The sequence below is a fragment of the Saccopteryx leptura genome, chromosome 13 (assembly GCF_036850995.1).
Source record: "Saccopteryx leptura isolate mSacLep1 chromosome 13, mSacLep1_pri_phased_curated, whole genome shotgun sequence".
Classification (NCBI taxonomy): domain Eukaryota; kingdom Metazoa; phylum Chordata; class Mammalia; order Chiroptera; family Emballonuridae; genus Saccopteryx; species Saccopteryx leptura.
The window spans coordinates 22,538,504-22,566,261 of record NC_089515.1 but is presented as its reverse complement, the minus strand read 5'-3'; the positions used below and the strand labels follow the sequence as shown (position 1 = coordinate 22,566,261).

Here is a 27,758-nt window from a genome sequence, read left to right as displayed (position 1 = left end):
TTATCTGGCACATTGCTAGGCATTTGGTTGGGAAGGTTATGGACAAGTCCTTTGCCTTCATTAGCTCCTGAATTTAATGAAAGAGGAGAAAACTCATGGTGAATGGGAGAGGCAAGGACCCCTGTGGAGAACAGTGCTTTGCATGGGATTCATACTCCTTGCTGATGTGCTGTGCTAACAGGACAGGTGGATTAGTAGATTCCACTGTTCTACAAAGCATCACGCCATTGATGTCTTTCTTGGATTGGCTGTTTCTTGCCAATCCTTCACTCCCCAGCACAGGACCCAGTCAGAGAAGGTGGCCCTGCAAAAAGTTGAATGTCCCAAACCAACTTTGCCATGGACTCTCTTTGCACTGAAATGGATCACATTTTGCCTCTAATTATTTTCCTTAGTTTACATCAAAGAAACAGAAATGGAGCTGAGTGATCCCATGGGGTGCTGGATAAGAACAGATATCAAAGTGAACGTTTTGCTGTGAGTTAGATGCCAATGTTTACTGTAATGGCTGATTGTTTTTCTTTAATCTTAAATGGTTACCTAGAATGAGGAAGCCCCATCTTGGTCGCAGAAATTCATTATCTCGGAAAGAGTTTAATGACTGTTCTGCAAATGAACTGGGGGAAGTTAAATTGTGGAACGGGAAGGAGCTGAGAAAAGTGAAATGAGTAGTGCATTAAACTTAGATAAACACAATTATGTGTAACTGGATTATCACGCGTGCAGGGAGACCCCGTATATTAGACACCTGCGTTTTGATTAAAATCGATTCAGGTGCATGCATTTAGCATTCTTGTAGGTGTGCAGTTGTGCCTAAGCCACCATCCAGGTTCACAAAGAGCAGGCAGGGAAATGTCTTATAGCCAAGCCCCCAGCTGGAGAAGTTTAAAGAGTGTAGGACCAGAATGAGCAGCCCAAGACCATTTCAGCAAACTGCTAATAGGCAGCTCTAGCTGTCTGACAGGTAGAGCTTCCTTCTGGGTCTCATGATTTCAGCTGACATCAGGAAAGTGGTTCTGGGGTCCGGTGGAGTCCAATGACCTGCTTATTCCATGATGTTACAATGTAAGTGGCACATGGCATCAGAGAATGTTGGGGACTGGACCTGAGTGCCATTCACGTATTTGTGTTTCTGGTGATGGAAACACAAAATCTCTTTGAACTCCTCTCTAGACAGAAAGGGGCCCAGTTCCTTCTCTCCCTTTTAGCCCAGGTCTGTATGTCAGAGTCATTTCCAGATGAAAAACAAGCCTGTCCTTTCTGGTCTGTGGGTGGCCATACCAGTGAACAGAGCCAGCCAGCCTGTACTTGACCTTGAAGGAGGACGAATATAGAGAAACAACCATCAATTTCCAGTTAATTCCTGTTGGCATGTTTTTATTTCAAATGCAAAACATCTTCAGGATTAAAATAAATGCTACCAGTTACGGGGATGCATTAAGTTAATACGGTTCCCCCCTTGCTTGATCCTATAATGCCTGCCAACTCAATGGATAACTACTAAGCCCTCCTCTGGGTGATTTGACATGCACTGTATATTGTAACACACACTAATGTAAGCTTCCTTTTTTCTCCCCCTTCTGTTCCTGCCCTCTGCCCCTTCTCCCCATCCCCCGTGCAGGTTATCCTTATCCTGACGAAGCTGTATGACTTCAACCTGGGGAGTGTGACGGAGAGCTCACTTTGGAGGTAAGTGCATTAGAGATTCTCCAGAAGCTCCTTGCTCAGCGCACATGAGAGATGCCAGCTAAGGGGCTGGGAAGCCTGTTCTGGAAGAAGCAGAAGAGGCTCCTCCTCCTGGAAGCCCTCGTACATGTCCCAGGTAGAACTGATGGCCCATGTCTGGGAATTGCCTTAGCACTCTGCTTCTCTCTTGGGGCTGGTTGCACATTCTCCTCGGCAGTGTTGTTGCTTCTGCTCTTCTCCTCCTCCTCCTTCTCCTCCTCCCCCTCCTCCTCCTCTTCCTCTTCCTTCTCCTCCCCCTCCTCCTCTTCCTCTTCCTTCTCCTCCCCCCTCCTCCTCTTCCTCTTCCTTCTCCTCCCCCCTCCTCCTCTTCCTCCTCCTTCTCATCCTCCTCCTTCTCTTCCTCCTTCTCTTCCTCTTCCTCCCCCTTCCCCCCTCCTCCTCTTTCTCCTCCTCCTCCTCCTCTTCCTCTTCCTTCTCCTCCCCCCTTTCCTCTTTCGCCTCCTCCTTCTTTTAAAATTTTTCCACTGACCGAGAAGAGAGAGGGCAGGGTGAAAGGGAGAGAGAGAAAGAATGAGAGAGAGGGAGAAGCATCAACTTGTTTTCCATTTAGTTCCATTTAGTTGTGCACTCATTGGTTGATTCCCATATGTGCTCGGATGGGCATCAAACCCGTGACCTCGATGTGCCAGGATGACACTTTACCCACTGAGCCACCTGGCCAGGGCCTCACTCTTCCTGATGAACACAGGTCTGGCTGGAGAGACCAGGGAGCATGCCTGACACAAGGAAAGACCATGGATAAGGGATCTGATATCGGAGGGATACTTGCCCTGGGTGTGACTGATTTCAGCCCTTCGAGTCTGTGGGATGCTGTAGTATTTGAGAAGCCTGTACCTATGAGAACAGAGCTATGTGGGAATCAGGTCTGTGCAATGGCTTTCATGACTTTCATGGTCCCTAGCTTTTGTGGGCTCCTTCCTCTATAAAATAATATTAAAAGATATATTTTATGAGTACAATGATATAAAGACAAATGTATCAGAACATTTTTTTTCAGCCTAAATTTTTCTTTTTTTTATTTTTTGACTTTAAAAGAAAGAAAACATTTATGTTCTAGGCACTGTGCCCATTGTATGTGCTGATGGGACCCTGGGGCACAGGAGACAGGGAGAAGATAGAGGCGGGAGGGGTAGGCCAGACCCGGCTCACAGGAAGCCATGGACCTAGGGGTTTCTCTGGATAGGGACGCCTGCACACCTACCCTTCCACGCACCTTCTCACACACATGCGCACACTCAGGCTCACAGCCACACCACCCGCTGTCACACGGGATGACAGCAAGTTCCATCAGCCATTGTGAATAGGCATTTCAGGCTCCATACTTCTTCTTCTTCTTCTTCTTATTTTTTTTACAGGGACAGAGAGAGTCAGAGAGAGGGATAGATAAGGACAGACAGACAGGAACGGAGAGAGATGAGAAACATCAATCATGAGTTTCTCGTTGCGACACCTTAGTTGTTCATTGATTGCTTTCTCATATGTGCCTTGACCGAGGGCCTTCAGCAGACCGAGTGACCTCTGCTCAGCGACCTTAGGTCCGAGCTGGTGAGCTTTTTTTTTTTTTGCTCAACCCAGATGAGCTCGTGCTCAAGCTGGTGAACTTGGGGTCTCGAACCTGGGTCTTCCGCATCCCAGTCCGATGCTTTATCCATTGCGCCACCGCCTGGTCAGGCTCCATACGTATTCTATTCATGGAACTCAAGAGGCTGTGTATGTATCCCATTACCTTTGAACTTTGTAAACACGGGGGGTGAGGGAGGTGCTGTCACAAAATGTCGTTCCCTCTGCTGTTACTCATCCTGGAGCCCTGTCCTGAGGGTGTCCTGGGGTCCTGGAGCAGAGGGCTCTGCGTGTGAGTATCTGCACAGCCTGTTGCTGCTTCATCGGACTTGTTTGTTTGCAGAGGACTAGCCAGGGCCTCTCTCCCAGGACGGGGGCATGGTCATGGCATCTGTCACGTATTCAGGGGTTAATTGCTCCTATGGACTGAGGCTTGTTGCCTTTTGCACAGGATGCCTAAAACCTAATTTTGCTGCTCATTGACAATTGGCAGAGGTGTAAGTAACCGGGCAGCTTGTAGTATATGAAGCATGTCTGTTTTCACTCAAGTGGGGCTCCTGGAGACTCAGAGCCTCAGAAACCTTCCCTCAGGCCTGGGCACAGTGATACTGTGGTGACCCTTTAAGCCTGACCCTTGTGCTGTCTGCTTGGCGCAAATAATGAAACAAGCCAGGAAATCCTGTCCTTACAATGGGAGACAGCAGCCATGTTTCAGGACAGATGGCAGCCAGGCAAAGCCAGGGGACCAAGAGCAGGTGCCTCATGCTGGAGGCCCTTTGGTGACCCAGTGTGTGCCCCACGGTCATCAGCCAGTATATTCACTGGTGTGCCCTAAAGACAGTAGGTAGGTGAGTGGCCCTAAGGGCACCCTGATGTCCAGTTGCCAGGATTCAAGTCCCAGTTTGCCCACTCAGAGAGCTCTGAGACTTACATCTAAGGGGACGTTATTTTACGTCTCTGTATCCATCTCCTAGGGTGACCACAACAACGTATCACAGACTAGATGGCTTAAAACAGCAGGAGTTTATTGTGTCCCAGTCTAGAGGCTAGGGTCTGAGGCCAAGGTGTCAGCAGGGCTGCACGCCCTCTGGGAGGCTTCGGCAGAATCCTTGGCCTTGTCCAGCTGCTGGTGGCCGTCGGCGTCCCCGTGGCTGCCATATTTCAGTCTCTGCCTTCATTATCTTCACATGGCTTTCCCCTCTGTGTCTGTTTCCTCATTTGTCCCGTTAAGGATACTTGTCATGGGATTCAGGGTCCATCAGTATAGTCCAAGATGACCTAATCTCCAGATCCTTAATTACACCTGCAAAGAGACTATTTTTCAAATAAGGTCCCCAGTGGAGGTTCTGGGGGTTATGATTGGTCAGATTTTATGAGTGGGTCACCATTTAACCCACTTCACTCTCTGAGCTCTGAGTCTCCATTCCCCTGAATGTAAATTGTTATATTCTGGAGCCGACCTTTCTCCAGCACATTGTCCTTACGTTCCTCATACACACCAATCGGTTTCTCCTGAACGCTTACCCTGGGCTCGACCTCTGCCTCTGAGGTCTCTCCTCCCAGGGGCGGAACCAGGGGCAGGCCCTTCTCCCCTCTCCCTCCCCTCCCCTCCCTCCCCTCCCCTCCCTTTCCCTCCCCTCCCCCCCTCCCCCCCTCTCTCCCCTCCCTTTCCCTCCCCTCCCCCCTCTCCTCCCCTCCCCCCTCCCCTCCCCCTCTCTCCTCCCCCCTCTCCCCTCTCTTCCCCTCCCCTCCCTTCCCCTCCCCTCCCCTCCCCCCTCTCTCCTCCCCTCCCCTCCTCTCCCCTTCCCTCTCCTTCCTCACTTCCTCCCCTTCCTTTCCTCACTCCCTCCTCCTCTCTGTTCACCTGATCAGTGAGGCCTGTCTCCAAGACTTTGCATTCCATCACTCCTTACGACTTATTGCCTTCTGGCATACTAAATGTTACTTGTTGAGTTTTTTGTCTACCTACACCCACTTATATCTAAGCATACAGAGAGAGATACTCTTTTCCATTTTCATTGAATGCTGTATCCTCAGCACATAGAACAGTATCTGGAACACAGAAACGACCTGAAAAATGTTTGCTCAATAAATGAATTAATGGATGGATTGTAAAGACTCAATAAAATAATTAAATGAATGAACACTTAGGACAGTAACTCACATGCAAGAAGTGCTCATGTAATTGTAATAACTAATGATTGTTATAACTACGTTTGTATAGCTTTCATTTCATTATTGACCTTGTTTGTAAGGATCCATAGATGCAGGGGACCATGTGATGGGGATTGCAGGACATCGAGCGGATGGAGTCTGTGTTCCCCAGGACTTAGCAGAGACCTTCAGGGGGTGATGGCAGGGAGCAGGGAGGGGAGAAGAGTGACATAGAACAGTGGTTCCCAACCCCCGGGCCACAGACCGGTACCAGTCCATGGGCCATTTGGTACCGGTCTGCAGAGAAAGAATAAATAACTTACATTATTTCCATTTTATTTATATTTAAGTCTGAATGATCTTTTATTTTTAAAAAATGACCAGATTCCCTCTGTTACATCCGTCTAAGATTCACTCTTGATGCTTGTCTCATAAGTTCGACAATTATATTTAAAAATACCACAGTTTTTACGCCAGTCGCATAATTTTATTTTGTGCATTTATCCGTCCCACCCTGAAGGCCGGTCTGTGAAAATATTTTCTGACATTAAATCGGTCCGTGGCCCAAAAATGGCTGGGGACCACTGACTTAGAATGTTTACCCTGGTGCTAAGTGAAGGGAATTGGAATGTTAATTCTACCTAGTTAAAGACGTCCTTTTGTAGACAAGTTTTCCTGAACTGGGTGTTGGAATGATGGGAAGAATGCAATTTGGCAAATGGAAAGTGTAAAAAGTGTCCCTGATGTAGGGAAAGGGCCAGGCCAGGCTGGGCTGCAGGAGAGAAGGGAGCCAAGCCGGAGGTGGGAGAGAACCTGGGTGGTGGACCCCATAGAAAGTCTGGGGACTCACCAGGTTCACAGAAGGGCCAAACCAAGGGGGATTACTCACAGCACAGTTTACAGATAACAGATTCCATATGGCAGGACCTCTCAGGAATTGAAAAAGCTGGTGGAAAGTATGGGCTTTCCCTCTGGATAAATGTTACGGAGGAATGTATTTTTGTGTTGTGTTTGTTTCATGGGTCTGATAAAGCCCACCACAGGCACCTGGATAGGGTATGATGGAGGGAAGGGACTGCTCCTAAACTGTGTGGGAATTTCTCAACTTGCTGGGGCCTCATAGGGTATCTTCTAACTTTTTATTGTCTTCTCCGCTCAGCCCCTAGAGAGCTGTGTCTCCCACTCTCTTCTGATGAGGATGTATGTATATTTCACATTTACAGCCCGGAGCACTGTGATCATCCTTAGTAATACAGCATGCAGAGAAAAGAAAGTAAATTAAACACATACCCTTTTGGTTTCATGATTTGGCCCAATATGCTTAACCAAGTTGAAATTGAATTTGGTGATTCTTCAATTTTCTGTGTAACAGAGAAGCCTGGAGCAGCAGCTGTCACGACAAGATGACACTCCCTGGCAGGTTGCAGTTGATATAATTATTTGCCTCACTGGATTAATAATTCAGAGGCCATCTACCTCTAAATAGACAAGACTGTTTGTTTTTTGTTTTTTTTTCTGAAGCTGGAAACGGGGAGAGACAGTCAGACAGACTCCCGCATGCGCCCGACCGGGATCCACCCGGCATGCCCACCAGGGGCGATGCTCTGCCCACCAGGGGGCGATGCTCTGCCCCTCCGGGGCGTCGCTCTGCTGCGACCAGAGCCACTCTAGTGCCTGGGGCAGAGGCCAAGGAGCCATCCCCAGCGCCCGGGCCATCTTTGCTCCAATGGAGCCTTGGCTGCGGGAGGGGAAGAGAGAGACAGAGAGGAAGGAGGGGGGGGGTAGAGAAGCAAATGGGCGCTTCTCCTATGTGCCCTGGCCGGGAATCGAACCCGGGTCCCCCGCACGCCAGGCCGACGCTCTACCGCTGAGACAACCGGCCAGGGCCGACAAGACTGTTTTTAAAAGCATTCAGCAAGGTAGCTGTGTCTTGTGCCCTTGTGACACTTGTTCTGGAACTCCGTGGTGCTCTTATACGGGAGGTGGTTAAAGTTTTTTCTCCACCGACAGAAGGATGGCTGAAAAAATTGGCCATTAGCGCAATGGTCTATTGGCATCTCTTAGTCAAATCACATTTCACATATAGGGTTTCAAGCTTAGAGAATTAGTAAGGTTAGGGGCTGTCTTTTTAAAAAGAAGCAGGGTTTCACTTTCAGGGTATTTTCAGCCCACACTCTATCAAGCTTGGAGGCTGTCCATTGGTCAAGAGTGATATTGGGTCCCGACTCTATTAGATTTGATAACAGCCTGACCCAAAGAGGAGTGATGAGTCAAGGTTGGGAGGCTCAGCATCAATCAGCTTCCTTCTCACTGTGGTATTAAAGTGAAGGCTCTGGGACTGATGGCCTGGGTTCAAGTTCACGCTTTTCTGCTTAGTCACAGAGTGACCTTGAACAAGTTTCTTCACCTCTCTATGCCTCCAATTTCTTATCTGTACAATGAGGATTATACTAGAACCTACTTCCTAGAGTGGTTATATTTCAATGACATGAACTATGTGAATGTCCTAGGAAAATGCCTGGCACACAGTGGCCTGCGTGGAACACACTTGGAGAATTAGTCATCACTGTGTAATCACCTGTCATTGGGCTGCTTCTCTAGGCCAGTTCCTTTATCTAAGCCTCTTGTTCTGTCCTTCACAGCAAACTTGAAAGCTGGGTATCACCAGCCCCATTTTACAGAGGACAACATTGAACGTTTCAGAAATTCAATGACTTGCCCCATGTCATCCGGATCCAAGACTAAGGTCACATGTCTGAGAGTAGGAGCACTCCCTGACCCCTAATCTTGGCTCTTTCCACAGGGTCACATGGCCCCCTAAGTGGGAACTCTGCAGCTAGACAGAGATAACCCTTCATCTCACCTCCCTTCCATTCCCACTGGAAACAGGCCTTTGCTACAGGGGGTGCAGGCATCATGGACCCCAAGGCAGGCCCATGTTTCCCCCATTTCTGTGACAACAGCATGTGGCATATGCTTTGGTGCCATCTTCATGTCCTCTGCAAATACAGGTGTGTGTATCCCATCTCATTTGTTGACATCCATGGTTGAACCAGAATGCCACTATTCACTGGAAATAGGAACTCTAAGGCTAATTATTCCACAGCCTGAGGTTTTTGAGTCTTTAGGTTTTAACGCAAGTCACAGATGGGATTTCTATTTCTTACTGGTTAATTGCTTCTGGGACTCAGTTCTATATGTCTTAAACATTGACATTTGGACTGATAAATACATTACCCTTCCTTAAAAAAAATAATAATTTAAGGAACTAATTTCTGGAGAGAAATGAGCTAGCAAATAATTGTTTAGCTTCTGTCTGTCCGTCCATCCAAACCGCTGCTCTTATGGCAAAGGCCTTTGGATGGTCAGTTTATGATCAGGAGCTTTCCTGTTGGATTCGGGATCCTCCCGGAGCTAAATGAGTTTGTGAATGTGGAGACAGAAGAAGAACCAGGAATCCTTTGCAATGAATGGTCTCCCTCCGTTGCTACTTTACCTCAGTTCTTCTTTTTTCTCTTCTTGCTCCATTACATTCACTCCTAGCCTAGCAGCATGGGAGACATTCTGCTCTTCACCAAGTAACTGGGATCAGCCATTCCTCGTATTCCTGGCCTCAGGGCCTGCAGAGCGAGGAGACTTCAGGCCAAGGAGCTTCCGGGTCGAGTGTTTAAAGATGAGCCCCTTCCCAGGCACATCCTCTTGGACACCTTCCCTGACCCTCCTCTGCTCACCACTAATGTCACATCCCTAGAGTGTTGCTTTTTGTTCCAGCCTGAGAACCTTTTAAGAACAGGGGACAGGTGCTTTTCAGATTTCTGGATCTGCAAAGCCTATCCCCTGGGCTACACTAAATAAGCGCTGAGAGAATGGAGCTGAAGCTCCACCAGCCCCAGACCAATCCCAGCCCAGCCTCACCTGGCCCTGCCACTTTCCTTGTATTGAGTTGTCTCATCCTCTGCCACTGGGGACTCCTGTGACTTTTCATCTGCTTTGCAAGCTGTTGTCTAGACCATTTATTTCCTCCCCTAATTGTTTTGTCAGTGACCTTTCCAGGGGATGCTGTTCTTTTTTTTAAAAATAGGAACTGGAGACCTTTTGGATTTATTAATTTTTTGTTTGCCAAGAAAACCCTGATAATAATTGCTAAGACTTCCCAGAAGTTATTAGTTTACAAATTTTAATGACACTCATGATTTATTTATGTGCTTCCCTCCTTCTCCAGCTGCTCACCCCAATTCCTTGGTGGAATTCTTGCTTAATCTGAGTGAATTAATGGAAACAAAACAGCAGATTGGAATGACATTTTTTTTTTTTTTTTTGCTAGGCTGTTAATTAAAAGCTTTCCATCCTATTCGTTTCCTTCATACGTGCGGTCCCGAAGGCTGGGCTGATTCAGGCTGTGAAATCCTCCCTCTAGAACCGAGGCCTTCTTCTATTTCTTTCAGTGCTAATAAATCTGGCGTAAACTCCTGAATGGGTCAGTGAGCATTCAATTGAACAGATATTAATTGAACATCCATATGTAAGCAGCCCTGCGCTCATTGCTGGGGATGCAGAATGAGTATGTCCTGATTACTATCCTCAAGGTCTGTTTAGTTTGGTTGACGGATACAATTAATTTACATAGAAAATAGCATCAGGCCTATGCAAGAATGTATACGTATAAACAAAATTCAGTGCATTCTGCGATGAGTGGCCCTACTGTGGAAATACTTATATTTTTATTATCATTACCCCACCTCATTCTAGAACAAATGCAAAGCGGTTTGAGGAATAAAGAGAGACCTGATCAAAGGGCACACATGTTTTGTTTTGCTATTTAATCTAAAACATCTTATTTTTTCCCTTAGGATGTGAAACTCCTATGAGGAAACACTTTCAGGTGCTAGTAACTTCCATAGGTCTCGGAAACACCTGGTAATAGATGGGATTGAGTATGTACAGTGGTTAGAGGAGTGGGTTCTGGATTCAGGTTGTCTGGATGAGAATCTCGGATCTGCTGCTTACTAGCTGTGCCACAGTGAGTGATGTTTTAATGTCGCTAAGCCTCATTTACTTTTCCATATAATGGGATGACAGTGAACCCATCTCACAGAAGCTTCTCAAGGATTCAGTGAGACGATACATGGAATGCAAAGTGCCTGCAATCTAGTTACTACTTCATAGAATAATTAGTCTGTGTTCACAGGCCCTTGTCCTGGTAGAATCCCAGCACCTTCTACCGGGCTCCCAATGATAGCTGGACTGATAACTTTAGGAAGAGTGGGTGCAGAAAACATCTAGAATCTGAAGCACGTAATGCCTGGGAATGATGTATTTCTATTGAGAGGACACTCTGGAGCGTCTCCTTCAGACATTCAAAGGGGTCTAATAGGGGCACGTTAATACATTTCTTGGTTCTCCTATACCAGGTGAAGATGATGGTTTTGCGTGTAGGATGCACAACACAATCTGTTTTAAAGTTCCCCTAACGTAGGGCTGAGTTCACTCATTCATTACTGGTGATTTTATTTTTTATTTTTTTTTTAATATTTTTATTATTTTTTACAGAGACAGAGAGTGAGTCAGAGAGAGGGATAGACAGGGACAGACAGACAGGAACGGAGAGAGATGAGAAGCATCAATCATTAGTTTTTCATTGCGCATTGCAACACCTTAGTTGTTCATTGATTGCTTTCTCATATGTGCCTTGACCGCGGGCCTTCAGCAGACTGAGTAACCCCTTGCTTGAGCCAGTGATCTTGGGTCCAAGCTGGTGGGCTTTTGCTCAAACCAGATGAGCCCGCGCTCAAGCTGGCAACCTCGGGGTCTCGAACCTGGGTCCTCTGCATCCCAGTCCGACGCTCTATCCACTGCGCCACCGCCTGGTCAGGCTGGTAATTTTATTTTGAATGCCACTCTCAGGGGAGTTAAACCCAAGGAAAAGGTTTGTTACCTCTCAAGTTTGTCACCCTGGAAGCAGGGTGGGCTCATGCATGGTTCTCAAATTTGGGGTATCCTATGAATTACTTGTGAAATGTGTTAAAAATCTACATTCCTGGGACCCAACAGATCCCAATTCCCAATTTAGTAAGGCTGGGTGTTAGGATGTGTAATCACAGAAGCTCCCCAGTGGATTTTTCTCTTCAGGTAGGATTGAGAACCACCGAGCTCAGAGGGAGTGTGGGTTCTAAACCCATCTCAGTTTCTAATGAATTGGATTACTCATCCATTCTTCTGTTTCCTCATAAAAAAGGATGAAATTAGATGAAATTTTCTCTCAAGTCTCTTTCAACTCAAGTCCACAGACTCTGCCAACTTGGGAAGTCAAATGGGAAGCCTATATGTTAGGATTTATGAAACCCAACAGGTAACAGCCCCACTCCTTAGCAAAGCCACACTCCGTAAAAAAAAATCAGTATCAACAACCTGTCCAATTAATTTAAATTCATTAAAGATAGGAAACATCATTTGATCCATGAAAGTCTTAGTTCTAAGAAATAGAATGCAAAAGGAGTTTGCCCAAATATTGATCTCTCAGATGTCTTACTTTGCTAAAGAAGCGAGAAACAAGGACGCTGGAGCGGCAGACTTGGATTACAGATGGAATGTTTTCTTACCTGTTATGAAAAAAGGGGGTTCTTTTTATGACCTAGGATTTTTCCCACTAGGGAGATTCCAGACATGTATAAATCTTGTCTTTTTTTGTCCAGTGGCTGGGAGAGCATAACACTTTTGTGTGGATCGTGTCTCTTGATGGTTATTTTATGTGGTTTTTCTCTGTCTTCCAAATGGGATGCCATTTTATCACACTTATAAATAACCCCACCATGTGGAGACGGGGTGTGAGATTCTGCCCATCTCTTTTCAAAGCCCAAGCTCCCTCTCATTGCACAGAAGTAGATTCATTTTCTAATGAAGTTAATAAGTCAACAGGATCAGACAGTCCCTTCCAAAATAACATTTATAAATGGATGCATTTTCCTACCCTCTAAGGTAAGCCTTAATTTATTTCCCTGCCAGATGTCCATGTGTATAAAACTATGCTAGGTGAGTCCTTGGAATGTTGTCTGAAGCCAGAAAAAAAAAGGGGGGAGATTTTAAATTCACACAGAGCCTATTTCCAAGTTTATAAGAGAGTAGAATTTCACATACCCGGGTCTTCCTGCTTATATATGTAACGACCATAAAGATTAGGTAGTTCAGTTTTCATAGTTATTTTCTCATCATTTGGTGGCAAATTACATTATTGGACATAGACTGTAAATGTCTTTAGAATGCTCTGGCAGCTTCCCCACAAAGATCACTGCCCTTGACATTATTTGGGGAGCAATCAACTGGTTAAAGGCCTCTTCTCTCTGTCACATGTCTGCAAGGCTCTTTTTAGGAATCACTGAACTTAAAAAAAGAAACATTTTACATCTTGCAGTTGCTTCTAAAAGTCTGTACCCAAATTAAAACTAACTTAAAGTATTTTTTTTGTATTTTTCTGAAGTGAGAAGCAGGGAGACAGAGACAGACTCCCGCATGTGCTCAACCGGGATCCACCCGGCATGCCCACTAGGGGGAGATGCTCTGCCCAACCAGGGCGTTGCTCCTTGGCAACCAGAGCCATTGCAATGTCTGAGGCTGAGGCCATGGAACCGTCCTCAGTGCCCGGGCCAACTTTGCCCCAATGGAGTCTTGGCTGTGGAAGGGAAGAGAGAGATAGAGAGAAAGTAGAGGGGGAAGGGTGGAGAAGCAGATGGGTGCTTCTCCTGTGTGCCCTGGCTGGAAATTGAACCTGGGACTTGCACACGTCAGGCCAATGCTCTACTGCTGAACTAGCCAGCCAGGGCTAAATTCAACTCTTAAAATGCAATACATTGAGTTTATCTTTTAAACAATCCTCCTTTCTTTTTTTTAATTTAATAATTTTATTTTTTTAATGGGGTGACATCAATAAATCAGGATACATATATTCAAAAATAACATGTCCAGGTTATCTTGTCATTCAATTATGTTGCATACCCATCACCCAAAGTCAGATTGTCCTTTGTCACCTTCTATCTAGTTTTCTTTGTGCCCCTCCCCCTCCCCCTTTCCCTCTCCCTCTCCCCCCTCCCCCCGTAACCATCACACTCTTATCAATGTCACTTAGTCTCACTTTTATGTCCCACCTATGTATGGAATAATACAGTTATTTTCTGAATTACTTATTTCACTTCGTATAATGTTATCAAGATCCCACCATTTTGCTGTAAATGATCCGATGTCATCATTTCTTATGGCTGAGTAGTATTCCATAGTATATATGTGCCACATCTTCTTTATCCAGTCATCTATTGACGGGCTTTTTGGTTGTTTCCATGTCCTGGCCACTGTGAACAATGCTGCAATGAACATGGGGCTACATGTGTCTTCACGTATCAATGTTTCTGAGTTTTGGGGGTATATACCCAGTAGAGGGATTGCTGGGTCATAAGGTAGTTCTATTTTCAGTTTTTTGAGGAACCACCATACTTTCCTCCATAATGGTTGTACTACTTTACATTCCCACCAACAGTGAATGAGGGTTCCTTTTTCTCCACAGCCTCTCCAACATTTGCTATTACCTGTCTTGTTAATAATAGCTAATCTAACAGGTGTGAGGTGATATCTCATTGCAGTTTTGATTTGCATTTCTCTAATAACTAAAGAAGATGGGCATCTTTTCATATATCTGTTGGCCATTTGTATTTCTTCCTGGGAGAAGTGTCTGTTCATGTCCTCTTCCCATTTTTTTATTGGACTGTTTGTTTGTTTGTTGTTGAGTTTTATGAGTTCTTTGTATATTTTGGATATTAGGCCCTTATCTGAGCTGTTGTTTGAAAATATCCTTTCCATTTAGTTGGCTGTCTGTTTATTTTGTTATCAGTTTCTCTTGCTGAGCAAAAACTTCTTAGTCTGATGTAATCCCATTCATTAATTTTTGCCTTCACTTCTCTTGCCTTTGGAGTCAAATTCATAAAATGCTCTTTAAAACCCAGGTCCATGAGTTGAGTACCTATATCTTCTTCTATGTACTTTATTGTTTCAGGTCTTATGTTTTGATCTTTGATCCATTTTGAGTTAATTTTAGTACAGAGGGACAAACTGTAGTCCAGTTTCATTCTTTTGCATATGGCTTTCCAGTTTTCCCAGCACCATTTATTGAAGAGGCTTTCTTTTCTCCATTGTGTGTTGTTGGCCCCTTTATCAAAGATTATTTGACTATATATATGTGGTTTTATTTCTGGGTTTTCTATTCTGTTCCATTGGTCTGAGTGTCTATTTTTCTGCCAATACCATGCTGTTTTGATTGTCATGGCCCTATAATAGAGTTTGAAGTCAGGTATTGTAATGCCCCCAGCTTCATTCTTTTTCTTTAGGATTGCTTTGGCTATTCAGGGTTTTTTATAGTTCCATATAAATCTGATGACTTTTTGCTCCATTTCTTTAAAAAATGTCATTGGAATTTTGATGGGAATTGCATTAAATTTGTATATTGCTTTGGGTAATATGGCCATCTTGATTATATTTATTCTTCCTAACCAAGAACAAGGAATATTCTTCCATCTCATTATATCTTTTTCGATTTCCCTTAACAATGGTTTATAGTTTTCATTATATAAGTCCTTTACATTCTTTGTTATGTTCATTCCTAGGTATTTTATTTTTTTTGTTGCAATCGTGAAGGGGATTATTCTTTTGAGTTCATTCTCAAATGTTTCATTGTTGGCATATAGAAAGGCTATTGACTTCTGTATGTTAATTTTGTATCCTGTGACCTTACTGTATTGGCTTATTGTTTCTAGTAGTCTTTTTGTGGATTCTTTGGGATTTTCGATGTATAGGATCATATCATCTGCAAAAAGTGATACCTTTACTTCTTATTTTCCGATATAGATGCCTTTTATTTCTTTGCGTTGTCTGATTGCTCTGGCTAGAACCTCTAGTACCACATTAAATAAGAGTGGAGAGAGTGGACAACCCTGTCTTGTTCCTGATTTAAGGGGGAAAGCCTTCAGTTTTGTGCCATTTAATATGATGTTAGCTGATGGTTTATCATATATGGCCTTTATCATGTTGAGATATTTTCCTTCTATACCCATTTTGTTGAGAGTCTTAAACATAAAATTGTGTTGTATTTTATCAAAAGACTTTTCTGCATCTTGATAAGATCATGTGGTTTTTGTTCTTTGTTTTGTTGATATGGTGTATTACGTTAACCGTTTTACATGTGTTGAACCATCCTTGAGATTCTGGGATGAATCCCACTTGATCATGATGTATTATTTTTTTAATATGTTGTTGTATTCGATTTGCTAGTATTTTGTTTAGTATTTTAGCATCTGTATTCATTAGAGATATTGGTCTGTAGTTTTCTTTTTTTGTGCCATCCTTGCCTGGTTTTGGTATGAGGGTTATGCTGGACTCATAAAATGTGTTTGGAAGTATTGCTTCTTCTTCAATTTTTTGGAAGACTTTCAGTAGAATAGGAACCAAGTCTTCTTTGAATGTTTGATAAAATTCATTGGTATAGCCATCTGGGCCTCGACTTTTATTTTTGGGGAGGTTTTTAATGGTTTTTTCTATTTCTTCTCTACTAATAGGTCTGTTTAGGCTTTCTGCTTCTTCTTGACTCAGTCTAGGAAGGTTGTATTGTTCTAGGAATTTATCCATTTCTTCTATGTTGTTGAATTTAGTGGCATAAAGTTTTTCATAGTATTCTACAATAATTCTTTGTATATCTACAGTGTCCGTGGTGATTTCTCCTCTTTCATTTTGGATTTTGTTTATATGAGTTCTTTCTCTTTTTTTCCTTGGTAAGTCTTGCCAAGGGTTTGTCAATTTTATTGATCTTTTCAAAGAACCAGCTTCTTGTTCTATTAATTTTTTCTATAGTTTTTCTGTACTCTATTTCATTTATTTCTGCTCTGATTTTTATTATCTCCTTTCTTCGGCTGGTTTTGGGTTGTCTTTGTTCTTCTTTTTCTAGTTCCTTAAGGTGTGAAGTTAAGTGGTTCACTTGGAATCTCTCTTGTTTTTCATATATGCCTGAAGTGATATGAACTTCCCTCTTATCACTGCTTTTGCTGCATCCCATATTCTGATATGTTGTATTGTCATTTTCATTTGTCTGTATATATCTTTTAATCTCTGCACTTATTTCTTCTTTGACCCATTCATTTTTTAAAAGTATGTTGTTAAGTTTCCACATTTTTGTGGGATTTTTTTCCTCTTTTTTGCAGTTGAGTTCTAGTTTCAAGGCTTTATGATCAGAAAATATGCTTGGTACAACTTCGATTTTTCTGAATTTGCTGATGTTTTTGTGGCCCAACATATAGTCAATTCTTGAGAATGATCCATGTACACTGGAGAAAAATGTATACTCAGTCACTTTGGGATGATATGTCCTGTAGATGTCTATCATATCCAGGTGCTCTAGTGTTTTGTTTAAGGCCACTATATCTTTGTTGATTCTCTGTTTGGATGACCGATCTAGAGCCATCAGTGGTGTATTGAGGTCTCCAAGTATGATTGTATTTTTGTCAGTTTTTGTTTTAAGGTCAATAAGTAGCTATCTTATATATTTTGGTGCTCCTTGGTTTGGTGCATATATATTAAGAATTGTTATGTCTTCTTGATTCAGTGTCCCCTTAGCCATTATGAAATGGCCATTGTTGTCTCTGAGTACTTTTGCTGTCTTGTAGTCAGCATTATAGATATGAGTATTGCTATGCCTGCTTTTTTTTGGATGTTACTTGCTTGGAGTATTATTTTCCAGCCTTTCACTTTGAATTTGTTTTTATTCTTGTTACTTAGATGAGTTTCTTGTAGGCAGCATACAGTTGGATTTTCTTTTTTAATCCATTCTGCTACTCTGTGCCTTTTTATTGGTGAGTTTAATCCATTTACATTTAGTGTAATTATTGACACTTTTGAATTCCCTATTGCCATTTTATAGATTGCTTTCTGTTAGTTTTGTGTCTTCTTTGATCCTTCTCTTTCGTTTTTCTATCTTTTGTTTTTATTTGGTTGTATTCCATACATCTTTCCTCTGTTGCTATCTTTTTTAAATCATGTGCTTCTGTGGTGGTTTTTTCAATGGTGGTTACCTTTAAGTAATGAAAAGGGTTCCTACCCTGTTCATTGTAGTGCACTATTTTGTGAGTACTTTCGCACTCCATCATCCTTTGCTACTGTTAATCTCCATCTTCTCCCCCTCTTTCTTTTTGTTGTTGTCACAGTTTAAATTTGGTTTCATTGTGTTCTTCTTGGAGCTTTTACTTGTGGCTTTGTTGTTTTTTTTGTTCTTTGTATCTAATTGGAGAACCCCCTTTAGTAATTCCTGGCGTGGGGGTTTTCTGATGATAAATTCCCTTATCTTTTTTGTATCTGTGAATGTTTTTATTTCTCTTTCATATTTGAAGGATAGCTTTGATGGGTATAGTATTTGTGGCTGAAAGTTCCTCTCTTTCAGATCTTTAAATATTGTGGTCCACTCTCTTCTAGCTTGTAGAGTTTCTGTTGAGAAATCGGATGATAATCTAGTGAGCCTTCCTTTATATCTTGTATTCTTCTTTTCCCTAGCTTCCTTCAGAATTTTTTCTTTGCTGTTGGTTTGTGCCAATTTCATTATGATGTGCCTTGGAGTAGGTTTGTTGTGGTTAAGAAAACTTGGAGTTCTGTTTGATTCTTGAATTTGAGGCTTTAGTTCTTTCCACATGCTTGGGAAGTTCTCATCTATTATTTGTTTGAGTATGTTCTCCATTCCATTTTCTCTCTCTTCTCCCTCTGATATACCTATTATTCTTATGTTATTCTTTTTGATGGAGTCAGATAATTCCTGTAGGGCTATCTTATTTTTTTTTAATTTTGAGTCTCTTTCTTCTTCTCTCTATTGTTCCTCAAGTTGCTTGTCTTCTATTTCACTAATCCTCTCTTCTATCTGGGCTGTTCTATTAGCTAAGCTTGTTACCTCGTTTTTCAGCTCGTGAATTGAGTTTTTCATCTCTGTTTGATTTGTTTTTATAGTTTCAATTTCCTTGGAAATATACTCTTTGTGTTCATTGAGTTGTTTTCTGAGCTCCCTAAATTGCCTTTCTGTGTTTTCTTGTATATCTCTGAGTATTTTTAGGATTTCTATTTTAAATTCTCTGTCATTTAACTCCAAGGTTTCCAATATATTAAATTTTTTCTCCATAGATTTTTCCTCATTTATCTGTGTTACCTCTCTTTCTTTTGTATCCATGATATTCAATTTTCTCTTCCTTAATGGCATCTGAGGGTGGTTTTGTTGATAGTATTAATGAGATTTAATAAAGAATAAAAAGTTAAAAAAATAAAAAATAAGAGTTGTTTTTTTAAAAAATTAATAATTAAAGAAAAATAAAATAAAAATTTAAAAAAAGGAAATTATTCCCCCCTCTTTTTTTCCTCTCCTCTTCTCTTTCTTGAGAAAATCCTGTGGTGAACTGTGAATTATATTGTACTAAATAAAACAAACAATGCCTGAATTGGGGAGAAGTAATAAAGGTGCAAAAAAAAAAAAAAAAAAAGAAGAAAGAAAAAAAAAGGGGGGGGTGTTGGACCCACAAAAAGCAAATAAGGAAAAAATTTGTGTCAAGAATAAAATGATTTGCTTTTAGGTGTTGGTTGACTAAGAGTTATGATGAGAGGAATAAGAGGAAAACAGGAAAATGGGGGGACAAATTAAAAAATTTAATTTGAACAAGAACTAGATAAAATGGAGAGCCAGGGATGGGAGCACTGCTAGTGAGTTAAAAAGGTGAAGTAAAAACCCCCCAAAATGCCACAAACATAAGTTTGAGTCCCAGATAATTTGTTCGTTATTGAGGTTTGAATGAGAGGAGATGTAAAGGAGAAAGGAAGAGACTAATATAGAGGGAGAAAAAAAAGAGAGAGAGAAAAAAAAGTGGGTACTACTAAAAGAAGAAAAAAGAAAAGAGAGGAGAGAGAGAGAGAGAGAGAGAGTTAAGGGTTTTGGAGTGCAACCCTCATAGAGAGAAAGGAAGGGGAAAGAAAAGATAATGGGAGATGTAACACTTATGGGTAGTATAGTTCAAGGAGAGGAGAGAGTAAGACCGGCAGAGAGTTAAACAACCAAATTGGAGGAGGAAAAAAAAAATCAAGAATGAAGATAAGAGAAACAAACAAACAAATATAATAAAATGGGATAGGTTATAAAGTCTGCGGATTATTCTTGATTTTGAGAAGTTATCTTCTTGCTTTTTCTTTTCTCTCCCTCTTCCTGGTCAGTGACTGTGTACCCCAGGTTCTGCCCCTTTGGCATGCTCAGGTAGAGGTTTGCAGTTGATAAGTCTCTATGGCGATGTCATGTATTGTGCTTCAGTCTCGTTGGCAGTCGAGGCTCATTAGCATTTATAGGCTCCGACAGTGAGAGAGTCCGTGTTCCTGGAGCCTCTCTCCTAGTCTTTCCTTCCTCAATTAGTAGCCTGATAATCCAGCTATGGGTTTGCTGCTGCCTCTGCCTGGATAGTAAGAGGCTCAAAGAGCTGGCAACTCCCCACTCTATTCCCACTCAGCACAGGGCTCTAAGTAAGGCTCAGTCAGTCAGAGCTGCTACCATAATCAGGCAGGGCTTCTGCCTTCTCAAAGACCTCTGGCTCTGCCACTCTGTCCGGTTACACGGGTGGGCGCCCACTCCCGGGGCGCTTGGAGGAAACTCTCGCTCACTATCTGTGCGCAGACAAGGATATCAGGCCAGAATTCTCACACTCTGAGTGAAACCCCTACCCACTCGGAAAATTTCCAGCGTTGGAGTTGGCTTTCACTCCCTCCCCATGTGTGGCTTTTTTAGGGTGCTGGGGTGTCCCGAGATTCTGCTTTTGGCTCACACAAAGGCCCCTGACTCTGCCCCTCTGTGGGATAACATGGGTGCCCACTGCCGAGGCACCTGGAGGAATCTCTTGCCTACTCTCTGTGCACGCCGACCAGGATATCAGGCTGGCCGCCTCACCCTCTGAATGAAACCCCGCCCGCACAGAAACATTCCAGTGTTGGAATTGGCTTTCGCTCCCTCCCCGTGCGTGAAGATTCCGCTTTTGGCCCACACAAAGGCCTCTGACTCTGCCTCTCTGTGGGGTAACACGGGCACCCACTCCCGGGGATTTTGAAGGAATCTCTCGCTCACTATCTGCGCACGCCGACCAGGAGATCGGGGAAAATGCTTGCCGCACTTGTCTTTCTTTGTCTGGCTTTGGTGCGAGTGCTAGCTTGTATTGACTGGCTTGCTATGGGCACCGTTTTTCCTCGGCTGGGATCTCCGTTCCACAGCCTGGTTCGGCCGTTTGTGCCGCAGCCTGGATCTATTCATCCCCTTTGCCCACCTTAGTTTCTATATTCTCAGTTCCCAGTGAAAGCAGCCCTATTTAGGTTAGTGAGGAAGGCGGAGCATTTCTTACTCCCTATTTCCTTCGGGGTTTGATTATATATTTAGCCAATTTTTCACTCGACCATACCTTCGGGTGTATTGCAAAACATCTGGAGGCTCCAAGGATAGGTTTTTCTGTTTCTGGTTGAAGATCTTGTTGAATTTTGGGGGAGATTTATTGGTATCACTTCCTACTGCACCATTACTCTGATGTCATCTCCCCTTTCAATGGTAGTAATGTCTCACATTGGAATCATATTTGTGGTCACTGCCTACCTGAACACATACCCATCTCATATTTTTGGCAGGAGTGCAAGTCTTTGTAATTGAACATTGATTTTACTTATGGATAAACTAAGCTTTTGAGTAGGTTGGTAGTCATTGATTTTGAATCTCTGATGCTGATCCTCAAGATCTAGATCCTGACTCTGAGCAGTAGCCTTTGCTCTTGCTGTTACACATGCAATCCCTCTTTCCTGGCCTTTCTAGCTTGGCAACCATTCATGTTTCATAAGATGTCTCTGTCGAAGGGTCCATTTTGGGGGCTAAGAATGAGTTTCCTTGAATATTTGTCTAAGTGATTTTTAATTCTGATAGATTGTGAAAAGAGGCTGGGAAATAGAAGAAAAGCCAGTTTCCTGGGCCTTATTCCAAAGCATCCGAATCTATTTCTAGGGTCAAGAATTAGGAACTTAGAGTTTTAAAGAACTCACTTGATTCTGAAATAAGCAGTGATCTAAGAGACTTCGTGGCCGTCTTTGTTTCTGAAAGGTTCATGACAACTCATTTTGGGGACTCTTTTCCCTACGTAGCACCTTTTCCTTGTATCTAGTTTCTTTCTGGCTGGTTCAGGATGACAGGCACAAATTCATTCATGCAAAAATTTATAGTGGCAACCCTTATCTTTATAAATGACAACCATAAAGGTTAATAATTGGAATGAGCTCCGGCACTTACTAATTAGTTCACATTCTGTCAGCATCCAGTTTGTTTAATTGGGCAATTAACATTGATTTCAGAGACTGGTGATACAAGAGAGTGGTTATAGGTGCAGCTCTCCACGGAGTTGCGCTTGAGATGAACTCTGTGAGAGTGAGTCAGCAGCTGGGAACCTGGACTTCCTGGGGAACCACAGAGCAAAACCAATGGGGAGTGGTTTCCAGGTGGCTTTGGAAGGCTTTGCATTCATAATTTTTGGTTACAACCAACAGAAATCACACTAACTTGGGTAAGACATAGGGTTTGTTGGAAGGATACTGCAATGGGTCAACATTTGGAGGAAAAGGTAACGAAAGAACCCTAGGACTGACAAAATCTTGGTCCTCCCAGGGACCACGGCATATCACGGCTCTACCCTTTACATTTCCAGGGACCACAGCAGTGGGATGTCGGGGCTCATATGCTGTTATATGCAACTACCTTCTCGATGATTTAAATTCCTGAGGGGGAATTGAAGGGCCTGTTTGAGTGAAGTAGGCCAAGCTCTAACTATATTCAGGGATGAGAAGCTCCTGGCCTAGGCTGGCTTTGTTGTTCATTTCCAGGCAGAGAGGGACTGGGTCACCCAGACGCAACCTAGGAAAGAGAGCTGGGAATTCCAGGCCCATAGCTTTCACAGATATCACTTGTCTTCTGATGTATTCTTATGTAAAGGCAACTCATCCTTCAAATATGCAGATTTTTTAAAAATGCCCCTTTAGTTAGTTATACTGTGCACTTAAAAGATTATCACGTATTATGTGTTGGAGATGCGCTAGATGTTTTACTCGTAAGCATATCACTTATAACAGCCTTGAAAGGAGTTTATCCCACCTGAGATCCAGACTACGTTTGCTCTCTGGTCCTGTAAAACTACAAAGTTCATGTTCGTATCCCTTGACCATGCTACCTCCCCCAAATATATGTACTACTCACAAAAATTAGGGGATATTTATTGATTCCTATTAATTTTTAAATATCCCCTAATTTTTGTGAGTTGTACAGTTTTAAATCCAGGGTTGAATTGTGAGCACCTTTGCAGTCCTGAGAAGGCCCTGATGATTGTGTGTGGTGATACACTCTGGTTCTTTCTTTTCTTTTCATCTTTTTGTACCGATTCTAGGTTTTCTCTGTGGTTATCCCGAGGCTTGCATAAAAGTTATGTTGATAATGGCCTATTTTAAGCTGCTAACAGCTTGATTTTAATAGTATACAAAATCTCTACACTTTTACTCTTTGCCCCCATACTTTATATCATTGATGTCAGAATTTACTTTTGTATATATTACTTATGCATTAATGATTTTTATACTTATAATTATTTAAATACTTTTTCCTTTTAAATTTTATGCTAGGGTTAAAACTGACCTATATACCACCATTATAGCATTGCACTATTCCGTATTTGTCTATATATTTACCTTTACCAGTGAGATTTATACTTTCATATTTATGACATTTGTATTTTGAGTTTTTCAATACATGAACATGGTACACCTCTTCATTTATTTAGTCTTTGATTTTTTTTTTAATCAGCATTTTGTAAGTTTTACCATGCAAAAGTTGTGCATGTTTTGTTAAATGTGTACTTAAGTATTTCATTTTCTTTGGAAAAATTATAAAAGGTATTATGTTTTAAATTTTAGTTTCATTGCTAGTGAATAGAAACAGAAATGTGTTTGTTTTTGTGTTTGATCTTGTATCTGATGACCTTGATCAACTTGTGGTGTTTGCTTTTGAGGTCTGCCTGGGGACTCAGTGCTGTGTTATGTGCCTTCTGTACATTGTGGGGAGCAGAGTGGAGATCCCCAATAAGGTCAATTCACTCAATAAGAGTGGCTATGTGTAATATCTGTACTAAGCACTATGGGCCATGTAAGGATGTAGAAGAGATTTTTCCTTTTATGAACCCATAATACAGAGAGGGAGAAAGGGTGCGATAGAGGGAGAGGGAGAAAAACAAAGAGAACACAAAATTTTATATTACATTATGGTATCAAATAACTACAATATAATAGAGACTTTGATGGGTAATGTGAGGGAATGGGCATGCTAGATAAATGAATAGCTAGATTATAAAGATCGAAGAGGAGGGAGTGACCAGAGAAAGTTTGGAGAATGATTAGGAGGTCAGTGGAGTTGAAGTGTGGATGCAGTCCTGGGAAGGTGACCATGGAGGAAGGTGGACAGGAGGCAGAAATCACATTCGGGAAGACTTGGATGCCTGATTGAGCAGTTAAGAACCTTGTCTGTGGGGTAGAGAGAAAAGAACAAAGGTTTATGAAAAGCAAGAATAAAATAATAGCTTTATTGTTTTAGAAAGATGTGTTTAGAAAGAATGATTTACTGTGGGAAAGAAATTGTAGGCGGGGGGGGGGTCAGTTGTGAGGCTATTATGACATTTTTACTGCTTTTTCTCTCATCCATCCATCCATCCATATGTTTCTTTATGTGCTTCTTTATCTTCCTACCCTTATAGAGTGTCCAAGTATCATGGTTAATGGGTCAGGAATGAGGAAGGCAGGAAGCCTAAACTCAAAGACCCCTTACTTGAGGGGGAACCAGACACTTCCTCTGTGCCCCTCCCTCTGAATCTCTTAATTGGCTTTCAGGTGTCTAAACATGGATTCTATACCATTAGAGTTAAGGTGTGATGACTGGCTTGTGGAGTCAGACGTGGTGAGGGGTCATTATGGACCAGGCATACTTGCTTCCTTGGCTTACTGTATTCAGACAAATGTCAGTCTACAGCAGGGGTCGGGAACCTATGGCTCGTGAGCCAGATGTGGCTCTTTTGATGGCTGCATCTGGCTCGCAGACAAATCTTTAATAAAAAAATAATAATGTTAAAAATATAAAACATTTTCATGTATTACAATCTATTCTTTTCCTACCACGCATGTTCATGGTTGCAGGTGGCTGGAGCCAATCACAGCTGTCCTCCGGGACAACAACAAATTTTTATTGGATAATGTGTAACATACACAGGTTGTTGTGAGGTCAGGAAGTAAACTTCCCTCCTTTTAATCAAGTAGTCAGCTAGCTAATTGCAGAAACCCTTTTGATGAAGAAGATGGCTAAAAGAAAAAAAAAGATGAGGAGTATCATACCTTTCAGCAGGAATGGACAGAGGAATTCATCTTTGTGGAGAGAACAGGTTCTGCAATGTGTCTAATATGCAATGATAAAATTGAATCAATGAAACAGTCAAATACAAAGCAGCACTTTGACACACACCATACTACATTTGCATCAAAATATCCAGCGGGGACAGCAGGAAGAAAGCATGTCAAGAGCTACTGTGCAGAGTGCAAGCTAGTCAGCAGCAACTCTGTGTTTGGACCCAACAAGGTGACTGGAATTTGGCTAGCTTTGCTGGTGCTTTAACAATTGTGAGAAATGGAAAGCCATTCACAGATGGAGAGTATGCCAAAACATTCATGCTCGATATTGCCAATGAACTTTTTGACAACTTTTCAAATAAATACAAGATAATCAAATGAATAAAAGACATGCCTCTGTTGGCAAGAACTGTTCACAATCGTACCATCATGATGGCAAATCAAATTGAGGCAACACAAGTGAAGGACATAAATGCAGCACCATTCTTTTCTCTCGCTTTGGATGAGTCAACAGACATAAGCCATTTATCCCAGTTCAGCGTGATTGCAAGGTATGCTGTTGGTGACACACTACATGAGGAAAGTCTTGCTGTTTTGCCTATGAATGAGACAACAAGAGGGGAGGATTTACTCAAGTCTTTCACTGAGTTCCCTAAAGAAAAAAATCTACTGATGGATAAACTTATTTTGGTGTGTACTGATGGTGCTCTGTGCATGGTGGGGAAAAACAGAGGATTCATAGCGCTTCTTTGTCAACATGAAAAGAGACCCATCCTAAGTTTTCACGGCATCCTACATCAGGAGGCGCTTTGTGCTCAGATGTGTGGCGAGCAGCTTGGTGAGGTACTGTTGCTGGTCATTCAAGTGGTCAACTTTATTGTTGCCCAAGCTTTAAATGATCGCCAGTTTAAAACACTGCTGGATGAAGTTGGGAATAATTATCCTGGTCTGCTTCTGCATTGCAATGTGCATTGGTTGTCAAGAGGGAAGGTGCTCAGCCATTTCGCGGTTTGTCTGAACAAAATTTGGAATTTCTTGAAATGAAAAACATTGAGCATACTGAGTTAGCTAACACGGAGTGGCTCCTGATGTTCTACTGTCTCGTGGACATGACTGAACATCTGAACCAGCTCAATGTGAAAATGCAAGGTGTTGGAAATACAGTCTTATCCCTTCAACAAGCAGTGTTTACATTTGAAAACAAGCTGGAACTCTTCATTGCTGACATTGAAACAGGTTGTTTACTACACTTTGAAAAACTGGGAGAGTTTAAAGATGCATGCACAGCAAGTGACCCTGCTCAACATCTTGATCTCCAGCAGCTAGCAGTCTTCACATCTAATCTCCTGCAGTCATTCAAAGTGCACTTTGGAGAATTTTGTGAGCGCACTCATTTTTTTAAGTTCATCACCCATCCACACGAGTGTGCAGTGGACAGTGATGACCTGAGTTACATCCCTGGTGTCTCCATCAGAGATTCTGAGCTACAAGCTGCTGACCTGAAGGCCTCAGACATGTGGGTGAATAAGTTCAAGCCACTGAATGAAGATTTGGAAAGACTTGCACGACAGCAAGCAGAGTTGGTGAGCAAACACAAGTGGGGAGAAATGAAAAAACTTCAACCCGTAGACCAGCTGATTGTCAAAACTTGGAACGTGCTTCCCATCACATACCAGACACTGCAGCGTGTGAGTATTGCTGTACTGACAATGTTTGGCTCTATGTATGCATTTGAACAGTCTTTCTCACATCTAAAGAACATTAAGACCAACCTACAATCACATTTAATGGATGGAAGTCTCAACTCTTACATGAAGCTTAACCTCACCACGTATCAACCAGACTACAAAGCCATCAGCAAAACCATGCAGCACCAAAAGTTGCATTAATGATAAGAAGTACTTTATTTATCATTGGTTAGCAACAGCATAACAACGTTATTAATAAGAATTCAGAAACTTATTGTACTTTAAAAGGGTTGGTCTTACATAAAATGCACACATTTACTTGTATTTAGTGTTATACATATTGTATGGCTTTCATGGAATTACATTTTAAAATATGTGGCATTCATGGCTCTCAGCCAAAAAGGTTCCCGACCCCTGGACTACAGCATCCTGAAAGCGTGGGGCAGATGATGAAGGAAGTGGCTTGCCTCATGCAGCTTATTTTGCTTCATTCCTTGTACTTGATGTGAGGACATGGGAGGTAGCGTAGTAACCATGCAGATTGAGGAATTTGGAATTGGACCTAATTCTGATTTACTTTGATACTTCGATATCTTATTTTGTTATTCTCTTTAAACGGATCTGCCTGGACTCCTCAGACTTGAAAATTGAGATACTGTACAAGATTTTGTTTGTCCAGCAATAGGGAAACAATGAATTTCTTACCTTCTAAATTTTTTCTCTTTTTTGTATAGTTAAATTTTAATGCAGTAATTTCACTAATAAAAATAATTTCCTAAAACTTGACAATGAAGGATACTATAAAAAACATAGCCATATCTTTAATTCTGTTTAAAAGAATTTTTAAGTTTCACCATATGTATAAATATAAATATATATTTCTATCTATATATTTTGTATAATCAAGACCCTCTTTTATAAATAATTTTCTCTTATTTTTATATAACCTTTGACTAAGCATTTTTTAATGTTATTTGAATTCCATAATAGTACCTTGTACTGCTATTCTGTGATTTTCTTAACTATATTCATTCCCTTATTTTTAGAGATTTAGATTGTTTTACATATTTTCACGATTTTAAAAATGTTGTGGCCCTGGCTGGTTGGCTCAGT

The 27,758-nt window shown here is 42.0% G+C and overlaps 1 protein-coding gene across 1 annotated transcript in view; it reads left to right on the top strand.

Annotated features, from left to right (window-relative positions):
• SORCS3 (sortilin related VPS10 domain containing receptor 3) overlaps positions 1-27,758 on the top strand; it is a 631,295-nt gene that overhangs the window by 189,996 nt on the left and 413,541 nt on the right. Inside the window, exon 2 of the mRNA XM_066355178.1 lies at positions 1,622-1,689. Coding sequence (XP_066211275.1) covers positions 1,622-1,689 — 68 coding nt within the window. The remainder of the gene's footprint in view (positions 1-1,621; positions 1,690-27,758) is intronic.